This window comes from Homalodisca vitripennis, chromosome 1 (genome assembly GCF_021130785.1).
Source record: "Homalodisca vitripennis isolate AUS2020 chromosome 1, UT_GWSS_2.1, whole genome shotgun sequence".
NCBI lineage: Eukaryota > Metazoa > Arthropoda > Insecta > Hemiptera > Cicadellidae > Homalodisca > Homalodisca vitripennis.
In genome coordinates, this window is record NC_060207.1 from 108,550,507 (window position 1) to 108,563,443 (window position 12,937).

Sequence of the window (12,937 nt, forward strand, 5' to 3'; positions counted from 1 at the left end):
ACCATTAATAATATGAAATAGTGCCAGTTCACACTTCAAAAGGTGATTCAGAAAAATTGTTTATTTTTATTTAAATATATTTTACCTTTGTATATTTTGGTTCAGATAAGGCATACACAAACAAATGGTCTAAAAATTGCATCATATTGTATAAATTACCAATTAATGATCAAGGACAAAAGTGTTATTTTGAGGCTTGAAGCATTGGACTGATCCCATATAATTACTAGATAGAGCCAATTACTGCACGATTTAAAGCATGAGATCTTTTGTTTGAATTAGAGATTGTACAAGTTCAAATCACATCTGACACCACGCTGTTTCTCAGCAGTGTCCATCTTGTGCTATACTGAGTCTCAACTTACATAAGCCTGTAGCACATGGTATTGGGCAGAAAAATATATAGGTATTCCAGCATAAATAGAGAAAGCTGGTCAAAGTGTCCCTTGTACAAACAAAAAAAGAGCCACGATACAGTAATTGCTGCACACTTCTAACTTTAAAAAATATTCAATCCACTACGTTTTTGGCAAAGCAACCCATTAAATAGGTTTTGTTAAACAAGGAGGATTCATTCATTATTCAGTAACCAATTAGATAATTTTACAACAGTACATAGGGTGTGTGGACTCTATTTAATGCATTAGGCAGAAGATTAAAAACAATTGATGACACCAATAACATTGTAAAGTCTTACCGTGCTGTATAAGCATAGTCAATGAGTTTCTCCAATGCGACCTTGTCAAATCCTCCGTTAAGATGGTAGGTGACAACGTTCTCACGAACACTGCCTTTGGACTCGTCGTCCGCAGAAAACAGCTCCAGCAGGTGAGGACTGGCTGACGCCAACACTGCACGATGTCCGTACAACTCACTGTTGCCAACCTTTAACACAGAAAAATTCATTTAGTCTTCAAAAAGTAAATGTAAACATTTGAATAAATGAAAACTGACTATATAATTACTCCAATAAACTTAATTGCAAATTTGAATCATCACTTTTGCTTCTATGTGATAAATAATTCACTATTATAGTAACAACATTGGCTGTCATTTAGAACACAATGACAATTCTTCATGTAAAACACAGTGAAAAGTAGTAGGTATACAATAAAATAAAATCTAATATTTAAATTTTTTTAGATCCTAAAAATTACAACATAGTGAATGGTTGACAACACAAGTACAGTTATAAGTAATAGTGGGTTTGAACTAATGCTTTTTTGTTTAATATTCCTGCTGCCATAATTTATTAAAATTGAATAATTATTGAAATTAGTTTACTTTTGTATTTATTTGATTATAAACTGAATTTATTTCAATTCCCTAGAAATATGATAGCTCTTATATATGCTATGCTTAAATATATCTGCATATATTTTTTATACTTATCTCACTAACTTTTTACGTACTGTGACTAGTTACTAAATTACTGCGTTAACAAAATCAAAGCTTGAATAATTTCTTAAGTTTAATTAGATACGTGCTATCTATTAATTCACAATTAAATGATTCTGCCTACAGTTAAGTTAATATCTGCATAGGCAGGCTCAGTGTCTGTATCAGTTGTTGAGTATGTTACAGCAATACAATTAAAGCACTGGGTATGTTCCAAGAGGGCCAGTCGTCAACAAAGTAATCACCTAGTTTCAGCTTAGCCAATTAATGACACTGTCCTAATTCCTAGTGAACAGTTCTTTTTGAGTGTTGATCCAAGAAATGTGTCATAGGTATCTTGCAGTGTCAGCACTATCTGAAGTTAACAGACACAGTATGGTGTAAGAAACTTATCACTGATGATTTATTTTCCAGTATTTGGTTTAGATTTTCTCTGTTCCAAACATCCTACGTTTGCCGATTTTGCCCTTCCCTATTGTTATCTGTAAATAACAATAGGGAAGGGCAAAGAAATCTAACAAATATTTGTTAACATTCTTTTACAACTTTTCATATACTATAATAGCAACATTATAAGTTTGTAAAACCCGATTTAATTGAAGAAATAAGAGGCTATAGGATAAATTCGGTACTGGTACAGTACCTGTGATACTCCCTGTAAAACTAATACTGTAGCTTTTATTTTTAGTTACTTATGTAAACTTTATGTATGCTGATGGTACATAGCAACATACAAATATAACATTTAAATGTTATGTTTTTTTAAAGATATTAATGAAGTATCTGTTTACCTATATCCCTCTTTGTTTAGTTTTTGAAGGAAACAAAACAAAGTGAATCTATTGTTAGAAGTAAAAGTAGCGTTTTAGCACTAGGTTGTCAATCTCGTAGTAGCTTATGCATTAGTGTTTACTCTAAATTCATATCACATTTGTTCACAATGACGACTTTAAAAACTTAACGTGTTTTGTCATGCAGTTAATCGTGGCTACAGGCATAACTGTTAGGTATCTTGCTATCAGATTTTATACTAGATCTATGTCCCATACGTTCTTCTCGTGTCCCAGAAATTACTAAAATATGCAGTTTTCTGTGACCAATAATGGGAATGTTATGGTAATACATATTATCATACATTTTATGTATCATAACTTTGACAACTCTGATGACAAGAAATTTGAAATGTGTGTAGAAAATGTCATTCAGCGATAAAAGTGATCAGTAATACGCATTCAACATTAAAATAAGAAACGATATAAAAAAACAACACATAGAACAGTTTTCTATCTTAATATATTTAGTAATGCTTAAATATGGTGCTTTTATAATTCAAATATGGTGTCATATTGATTTTGAATTGAAGAAACAACTGTACATCAATTTATTTTGATACAATGATCGGAATTTAAACAAACCTGTTAGAATTTACTAATTCATTATTAATCAATCAAATGTCTATACTGTAGGAATAAAATTGTTACATACATAATTTTAGAAACTTTCAAACAACGATGCAATTCACAAAGAACTACTTCTGACATTTGAGGCAACCAGGTATTTGTCTGCCTTGTGCAAATCCTCAAAAATCATTCAGTAAATTATTACTAATTCATGTAAGTTTAGTATTTTATAAATCAGAGCGTTTCAAAGGAAAAATAAGAAACACATTATCTAATTTGTATAGGAAATTCTAGAAAATAATTGTTATTGTACAATTTATTATCCTTGCTGCCAAAAAAAGCTAGTTAGTTGCCAGATGGTTTGCAGTTTGAAATCTGCTCCATTAGACAGCACTTCATAGTAAACATAATTTAAATTCTTTTGGCATTTTATGAGTTCATAACACAAGATAAAGTTGTACCTCAATCAGTAACACAACACCCAATAAATGCTTCATTAAAACTATCATAAAAGAGATAAAAAACCTTAATTGTGTTTCCTAATACATGATATGACACCACAGCCGATAAAGTATATTGAATGGTAGGAGCAATGAAGAGAGGAGGAAGCAGAGTAAGAGGCACAATAGAATGTTTGATAAGTTATCAGGTGAAGGTGGATCAGACAGGATATATAAGTGCTATCAACAATCTCACTATTGTAGCCTCATGCTAAGATGCAGATTCTGGTCTTATCTTTATGATTCTGAACTGTTCAATATCACAGAATTGATAACATAACAAATTAGAGGAATTATGACAATTACATACAGTATTTATAGTGTTATCAAAAGGAATAGATAATAGCAGATTAAGTCATTTAAGAAGGCCAGGAAAAATGATTATCCTACATTGGATGGTGGGTTTACTGTTACTGATTGAGGTCTCATATCTAGAAGTAAATAATTTGTAAATTACACTGTTATAAAACTTTGCTAGAAATTGAATTGTGATAGAGGATAAAACTGATAAAAAACATCTGATACAAGACTACAAAAGTGCAGCCTGTTATATAAACTATCAAAGAATATTAATAATTTAATAAAGGAGTAGTTCAGTCTTTTGACGAAATATAATTTATTCACTATTTATAACATTTGATGAAAGGGGCCACATACATGTTCTTAAATATTTGTTGCTATATGCTTCAGCATAACCACAATAAATAATTTCCCTGTGATAAATTAAATCAATGGGTCTCTATGCAATACTTTTCAAGATACATCAAGTTGATAAGAATTTGCAAGGAACAACATAGGAGGTTACAAATCATGAGAATGATATAGAAGGGTTGAAACTACTGTATGTTACTTCAGAATTTCTTCTCAGAAAACCCGTTTTGCTACGTTTTTGATTAGATACAAATTAAATATGAGAAATTTTGGTAAGTTGCTATGGAAATGATATAGAGAATATTATTTGGACATTGGATTGGTTGGAACTACAACAAATGTGAACATATTGCTGGATACTTTCCTGATATTAATAACAAACATGTGACCACATGTTACAGGTAACTGAACTCTTCCATTGTGCTTGAGGTTCAGCAAAATTAACATGACATACTCGTACATTCAATAATACCAAAGATTGTCTGTACTGAGTGGTAACACTTTTATGGTATGGGTATCACAAGTATTATTATTACTCACGTGGAGGATGACATCGCAGAAGGTGCGGTTCTTGCGCATCATGTTGAGTGAGTGCAGAGTGCGTACTGTTAACTTGTCATCTGTGAACAGCAACTCAGCGCCAGTGGGCGAAGTCTCCCCGCTGTTGCTGCACTGCTCTACCATCTCGTCCCCGGTGAGTTCCAGGTCCGCTAGAACATCACACTCCACGTAAATAAACAGCGCCAAACTCTGTATCTCTTATTTCAGTAATCTTTATTTAAGAGAGGTGAAAAATACGTTTGGAAAAAACTGCTTTTGAATCCAAATAGATTTGGGTTTATAGAAGGTGTATAGTTGTTTTAGAACTAAACATTTTGATTGAAAATAATTTTGCTCAATAACAAAGAATAAATAATATTAAAAAAAGAAATTGGGACATTAAATACAATCTTTAAAATGAAGCACAAAAGTAAGGGAGAAAATGGCTATCAAAACTTTAGATCTCTCTTGTTAACAAGTTATTGTGCCTATGTACATGTGTTATTTTGAAATCTTATAGTTCTTGAAATAACATATGTTGTGATATATATATATATATAAATATAAATGCATATTTGTCTGCATGTCCTTTATAGACTCAGAAACTATTTGAACGATCAATATGAAAATTTGTATGTACTGTATATGTACTTTTTCCACCAAGGTTTTATATACCCATTGATGTAACTCACCACAAGGCGGCGCTGCAAATCATAAAAGTTATCAAAGCGTCTACACATTATAAACTGAAATTACGAGAAAGTGACGTATATTAAATAGCCAAACACTATTTGAAGGCGCTAAGGTTTGATGTATATTTGTCTTTGAAATACATTTCTGGTAGAACTTGAAGCTTGAATGTTAGACCACTTTATAATTAAGTACATGTATGTGCACATTGGCTATAAACATACACTTTTGACAGATTTTCTTGCTCGTGGCAACAAGGTAAACTCTACATCGGCGGCGTTGGAAATATAATTCACAAGAAGTGCTCATACCCGGGCAAAGCTTACGAAAAGCGTGCGAAGCCGCGGGAAACACCTAGTCATATAATACAAATCCTAAATCAAACGTATATGTTTAATTTTGTTTTCCATATGATAAAAAACTGAACACAAGTGTCCTTTGGCGCTTAGCCGGCTTTTTACTCGGCTAAAACTCCCTTGTAATTCACGACTGTGCACAGAAAACAACAACGCTGTTTCTCCTAGTGATGGAAACAATAGGCACCTGCTGGAAAAAGCGAGGCTTACTTTCGGAAATATTTTAACACACTGGAGATTATATTAATTAAATAAACAGTAAAGGATTTCTAAATTCGTCTATTATTATGAACATTCTAAATTTGACATCAAACAACTTATTTGCGATAGCTTAACTAACACCGAATTATATTAGAAGATGAAAAATTAAAACAATACATATATGCCGTACAATTGTAATACAGCACTAATATTATAAATGTTCAAATGTACTACAATGAATTACGTAATGCAGTCTGATTAGAGATGTAGTTCATAAGCGTTGAAAATTGAAAATTTGATATATTTTGAATATGATTATGTTTTTTAATGCATGATGTTGGCCATCACAATTATTAAAAAAGTAAGTAAAACAGTAACGAAACCCTCCAAATCCATCTATTATGTATTACGAAAGAGATATCACATTCAAGAATGAGCAATGGCAATAAGACCAATGTCGCCAAATGTGTATCTATTTATATCCGAAGAAATTATCATATTGCGTGACAGAGATCTACATATTAATTTTTACTGAATAAGAATCAATAGACTAATATCCTCAGATATCTCATTAGCAAGATTTTTACGAGAGCAAAATATGTAAGATGGAGATCTGAAAATAAAAATGTGCCTTACTAAACGTTTGTTGACAACTAAGTACAGTGCACAGAGAAATGTAAAGTGCATTCACGTTGTCTTCTGCAGAAAAACAATGGAGGGTCCCTAAAATTAGCGAAGTTTCAGATTTAAAAGCTTGTAAATTGTACTCGGCTTGGGTCCGCCACCATAAATAGTGAAAAGGTGGACAATGGACGGACAGTGCAGCAAACAAAGAGGGGATTATTTGTAAGAAATAATAGGGGTATTTCGTGGTAGGACAAGGCAGGTAGCTGTCAAGGAATGTAGTCTAAGCTCCCTTCCTGGAGCCCTCTTTGTTAGCCTAGTGTCGACCCCTCCCATGTGCGCTCAGCCCAGTGACCCACCACGTGCTACCAACCACTACAAATCACACCCTTACTTGTGTAACAGCTATTAATAGACAACTTGATCCCTGGCCGCTTAATAGCAACGCCGTTACTTGCAGTACATCAACTGTTGAGCTGCGGCAATGCCGGTTTATATAAAGTAAGCATTGCCAAATAATTATGCATCGGTACCTTTCGGTCATTACATTAAATATGTTTTAATCGGAAATAAACGGTTACATTTTATTGTCTATGTTTTAGAAAGTACCTAATCAAAACAGTACCTTATGAATCCTTGCAGTAATAGAATAGATTATTATCACAATTGTAAGGAACTGATCGAGTTTTGCAGGAATGAGATGTATTAGCAATAAAAAGCGTATGACAGCAATTACTCTTTATATCATTCTAAACGTCACTTATACCGACGGAGCCATTAGCCCCAACAAGTTAAAAGTTGATAAAGTTAGGATGAAACTGCATTCGTGCTTCAGAAAACGCTCACGTGTTTTATTGGTGTGTCAATACTGTATTCATACAGTCTAGCGGCAAGGCTACGGCCATGTGAGGTCACGGGCTCTACTGAGCCTTTTATTTATTTTATTTTATACAAATCAAGTGTCTTGTTAAAATATGCTAACAACATAAGACTGGGACACCCACAAATCAGGTATAACCAACCAACCCTACTTCTTCCGTTATGGCCGGCTATGAGGTATTGCTGGCGAGAAGTGGTGAGAAGTAAAATCAATACAAATTGAAATGCTAGGCATTTTGGGAAATCGCCCGCTTTCTCTTCCTCCAAAATGTCACACCTATGTCAGTTCCCGGGCCAGTTTTAGTCCACTGACAATGAACATAGCCTATTAGAAAGCGTACTTAGCCTGACATTTGCTTTACATGATCTTTGTTTTGAACATTTTAGACTAAGGACTACTTATATCAGCTGCACCCTTGTGTACACGACTCTTAATCAAGATATAGTCTTGCATGAAATTAAACTTTTTAATTAAACAGTTAAACTTGTACTGATATCAATTAAAGGGTCAACCAAATTAAAACTATCAGAGTAAATTCAGATACAACTCCTACAATTAATTATACAAACAATATAATAACAACGAACATATTTTTAAGGCCGTGCATAATGTGAGCTGTTGACTGTTGACAAACAAGTTTTGCTCTTCAGCCAGCGTGCGGAACAGAATATAAAGCTATGAGAGAATCTTTTTAGGTGCTTAACATTGCATACGCTATTCGACCTTCATTTTTGGGGCGCACGCAGGACCCCCCATCTTAGTTATTAATTTATTTTAAATTTAATATAATATTTTAGCTATTTTACAGGTCCCAATAAAATCAATATGTTGTAAAATAACTTGGTTAAACGCAAAGACTTCAAGAAAATAATTTATTTCAAAAGATAGGCACAAAAGCCTAAACAACATGCCTTGAGACACTCCTGAAAGGCTAACATTACGGGAACTGTTCTAATTCGATTACCATAAAATATCGGACAGCGTAATTTAATTAAACCTCGATTAGGCAAGTCCAGTAAGTGAGCCGATTCAATATTCTTACGCCTCATTTACTCTCTGTAATCGAATGTAACAACTGTAACAGTCACCAGTGACCGTTGCGAAACACAGGGCATTTGATAAAATTAGGGAAACAAACAAAGCTATCTCCAGTGTTTACCAAAACATCGGCAGATGGCCTAAAAGTGAGCTGTTCACACGTGCGGATGGAGGTAAACATGTTGTTTACGTCGTGAGGCCGAAGTTGATATTGATGCTGCCCAACAACCGATCCAAATATCGGCACTGCACCGGACATGGTCAAGCGCTTACTCAAGTAGCACACACTGCATTTCTGTATCCAGTGCAATTCTACACACCCCATTTCCAACCTGATGTGGCTTTTCTGTTGTTCGTGTCCCATGAGATTGTCACACAGTAATGCCGAGACCAATAAGTTGATACATCGGATACCGAAGGATCAAACAGAACATAACGAAAGCCTTAACCGAACTGAATATAAAGGTTTCAGTTGATTATCGCGAGATTACTACCCAATGCTTGCACCACCTGTACATTGCTTACAAACTAGGCGCATAGAACTCTTTGACCTCGAAATCAACAATGTTCTTCCTTGGACCACGAGAAATTTATGTACCAAATTTCAAGTCTCTATGAAGTTAACGCGCTTATAGATGGAAAGTAAACAACACGATTTTATGAAGAACCTACCAGATCTTTTGATTTTGTTCAAAATGATGTTGGACAAGACCAGGACGATCTGTATAGGCCTATTACAGTTGGACTATTTTAAGAATAACCTGCTAATGATCAAGAGGGACCGGTCTGCGCCGAACCGGAAGTCGTTGAAGATGTACCGACTTGGCTCGTAAAATCGCGTACAAACATCCGAACAACTGCTTCCCTGCCTATATTTCAAATGGAAGTTTCTTCCCACCCCAACTACAAGGTCAATCTGAGATACTATTTTGGTTTACTTCAACCAAACACTCACGCTATTATTACGTCACAGTCACTCGAATTGTAATTTCTGGTATTAAAATTGTCTAACCATTTCCCCACTTCGGCAATGAGTTTGATAACCAACTGTTAATGAGAAAGGTTGTGAGCGAAAACGTTTTAAAATTATTCAGACAGTTTCATCTGGCCACATCATATATTTAATAAACTACTATATGTTTAGCAATAATTGTATAATTTTCTAATGATCTGTAAAAACTTACAATCTGTTGTAAAAAGCTTATGAGAATGATTTATTAAATTTTCAAACTGGCTAATAGAAAAATTATGAAGTGATAAAAGAAAACACCTTATAGATTTGTTTTGGAAATTTACATGCCGCGAAAGTCTCCCTTACCCAATACCTGAGATGTATTAAATTTGTTTTTCTCTCAGAAGATGCAACTAAGTATAGAAGCGTTATTAAATAATTTATTTAGTAACAAGGCATGCTGTAACAATTACTTTCAAGAAAACCTTTTGATTGAATTAATTATATACTGAGTAACTCCAACTCTTTACTCTGGAATGTAGGCCTACCACGTACCTCGAACGGCAATCAACATATTGTGCGACAGAAGAAAAAAAAAAAAAAAAAAAAAAAAAAAATAGTAGAAATCCTCAATAAATATTACTATTATTTATTTATTTATTTTTATAAATATTATTATTTATTCTGAATGAATGCATTTGTGATATTCTTAACTAAAAATGTTATCAACTTTTTCTAAATAGTTTGTAAATGTAGTATTAAATTGAAAATATTAAATTACGGTATTGCAAAAAGATTAAAAAATGAATTAAATGGTTTTAATTTAATTGGCAAATAAAGTAATTAATTAAGAAAAATAGTACTTCACGCACGGCATTGGTTAAAATACATATAAGCAGCTACATCGTGTACTTACAGCAATCTTAAAACTTCAATATGAACTGGTAAATAAAGAAAATGTTTGCTCTTTGTGCAAATTACGCCACGTTATACATTAATAAAATATGTAAGTGAAATTAGGTTAGACGTTCAATTCAAAGTTTAAATTTAATCTAGATTAATGAACTGTTTTCGAGACTTTGTAAGTTTAAAACCAGAACGCGCATAGACAATTCTCCTGGATCTCATATTGCAGCAGAATCAGGGGTCTGGAGTGTTGCTAAGGTTTACCCACGCTAAAAAACAAAATAATTTCAGTTTTGTCCTTCACTTTTGTCCAGTTACACGCACGTTTGGTAATTATTAATAGTATCCTGCGAATACTACATACCCTACCTTCCTAATTATTGTTCCTACAAACATAATTAACATTGGTTGACATTAATTCTGAATTGATCAGGATATAAATAATGCTGTTAATTGAACATTTTCCCATCTTAAAATGTATACATAGACAAAGTATGTAGTTAGAGGAAACGTTTATAATAATACAGTATATCAATTTAATACTCACATCTAAAGTTATACATAGGCTATTTTACTGAACAATTTTGTTTTATAGAAAGAAATATAATGCATTTTCAGATTTGTATGCCTATTTTAAACAGTAGTTATTGATTTGTTAGAGTTCAGTTATTAGAAGATTAAGTAGCTTGTTTTTACTAAAAGTACTGATTGCAAGGTTATATAGTTAAAAGTTTTTAAATAACGTAAACTGTATAAACTCATGATTGGTACCTGTAAGAGCTGAACCGCAAGTACACGTGTTCCCTTTCATCACAGAGCAATCCGATACACAACAGCGAGTAGTTCCTGTGTTGACAATCCCGGGTGATGTGAACCGACACCGAGCCGCGGTCAGAACAGGAGTGACACGATCATCCAGCTAAACTCTCCAGAAAACTGAAGTTCCAATTTTCGAACGTCCTTGTCTTCGAGCCGGCAGCGGCGTGGCGCGGCGTGCGTGCCCGTAGCGGTGGTGGGGAGTGAGTGGAGGGGAGAGGGGACCCATTGCCAACACAATGGCAAATAAATTACCTACTGCGAACGTCACCAATATTATTGACGGCGAACTCCGGCATTGTAGCCGTGGCGGTATTGTGGGCGAGCGATAGCGTGGTACCACCACTGGTCCGTGAAATCACTTTGATTTCCTGTCATAGACAAAATAAACGATTGTCTATCAATCATGTTTCCAACCACTACGCAAATACGAGATGAAGCGAGCGGACTCCCCACCTTTACTTGACGTTACGTTCTGCAAAGGCCGATGTGATAACAAAACACACTTTTTACTTTTATTTTCCTTTCAACTGCGCGAAGTTAATTAAGCGAAATGTTCTGGAGCGAACTAACTTACAGGTTTGTTTAAATAGTCACATGCCTATTACAAGGATTTAACTGGGAATATGAACCACGCATATATTAAACAGTCCACTTACTAGGTCTATATAACTTAGTAACTTTGTCATCCATGTCAACTGTTTCCCGGGCAACACATCTCCAGCTAATGAGAGTTCACTGTTTATCTAGAATATGAACCACGCATATATTAAACAGTCCACTTACTAGGTCTATATAGCTTAGTAACTTTGTCATCCATGTCAACTGTGTCCCGGGCAACACATCTCCAGCTAATGAGAGTTCACTGTTTATCTAGAATATGAACCACGCATATATTAAACAGTCCACTTACTAGGTCTATATAGCTTAGTAACTTTGTCATCCATGTCAACTGTTTCCCGGGCAACACATCTCCAGCTAATGAGAGTTCACTGTTTATCTAGAATATGAACCACGCATATATTAAACAGTCCACTTACTAGGTCTATATAGCTTAGTAACTTTGTCATCCATGTCAACTGTGTCCCGGGCAACACATCTCCAGCTAATGAGAGTTCACTGTTTATCTAGAATATGAACCACTCACCCCAAAGTAAAATGTTCAACTACCATCTTTTTTTGTAAACACGATACACTGTGTAGCACATACAACTCCTCCTTAATCTTGCCCGAATTGCGATATTACTAGCCGAGTGATGGTCGTCACTGGGGATTCAGCACAAGTGCGAGTATGTATATCACAGACTCTGGCCAGAGTATGCAACTACCACATTTGTTTGTTATAAACACGATACTAAGTCCAGCAAATATGAGTCCTCCTCAATCTTAGCCCGAGCGATGGTCGTCACTGGGGATTCAGCACAAATGCGAGTATGTATATCACAGACTCTGGCCAGAGTATGCAACTACCACATTTGTTTGTTATAAACACGATACTAAGTCCAGCAAATATGAGTCCTCCTCAATCTTGCCCGAGCGATGGTCGTCACTGGGGATTCAGCACAAGTGCGAGTATGTATATCACAGACTCTGGCCAGAGTATGCAACTACCACATTTGTTTGTTATAAACACGATACTAAGTCCAGCAAATATGAGTCCTCCTCAATCTTGCCCGAGCGATGGTCGTCACTGGGGATTCAGCACAAGTGCGAGTATGTATATCACAGACTCTGGCCAGAGTATGCAACTACCACATTTGTTTGTTATAAACACGATACTAAGTCCAGCAAATATGAGTCCTCCTCAATCTTGCCCGAGCGATGGTCGTCACTGGGGATTCAGCACAAGTGCGAGTATGTATATCACAGACTCTGGCCAGAGTATGCAACTACCACATTTGTTTCTTATAAACACGATACTCCGTCTAGCATACAGGTATATGACTCCTCCTCAATCATGCCCGAGTGATTGATGTCACTGGGGA

The 12,937-nt window shown here is 34.9% G+C and overlaps 1 protein-coding gene across 4 annotated transcripts in view; it reads right to left on the reverse strand.

The window, feature by feature from the left end:
* LOC124369035 (influenza virus NS1A-binding protein homolog) overlaps positions 1-12,937 on the reverse strand; it is a 119,884-nt gene that overhangs the window by 16,636 nt on the left and 90,311 nt on the right. For 3 of the 4 annotated variants that reach the window (XM_046826718.1, XM_046826746.1, XM_046826727.1), the window contains 2 exons: positions 4,490-4,659; positions 698-885 (listed from right to left, as the gene is read on the reverse strand). In XM_046826718.1, the coding sequence (XP_046682674.1) occupies positions 698-885; positions 4,490-4,659 (358 nt within the window). Of the gene's footprint in view, positions 1-697; positions 886-4,489; positions 4,660-10,907; positions 11,117-12,937 lie in introns of those variants that run through there. The other variant, XM_046826736.1, reaches the window with a different exon arrangement.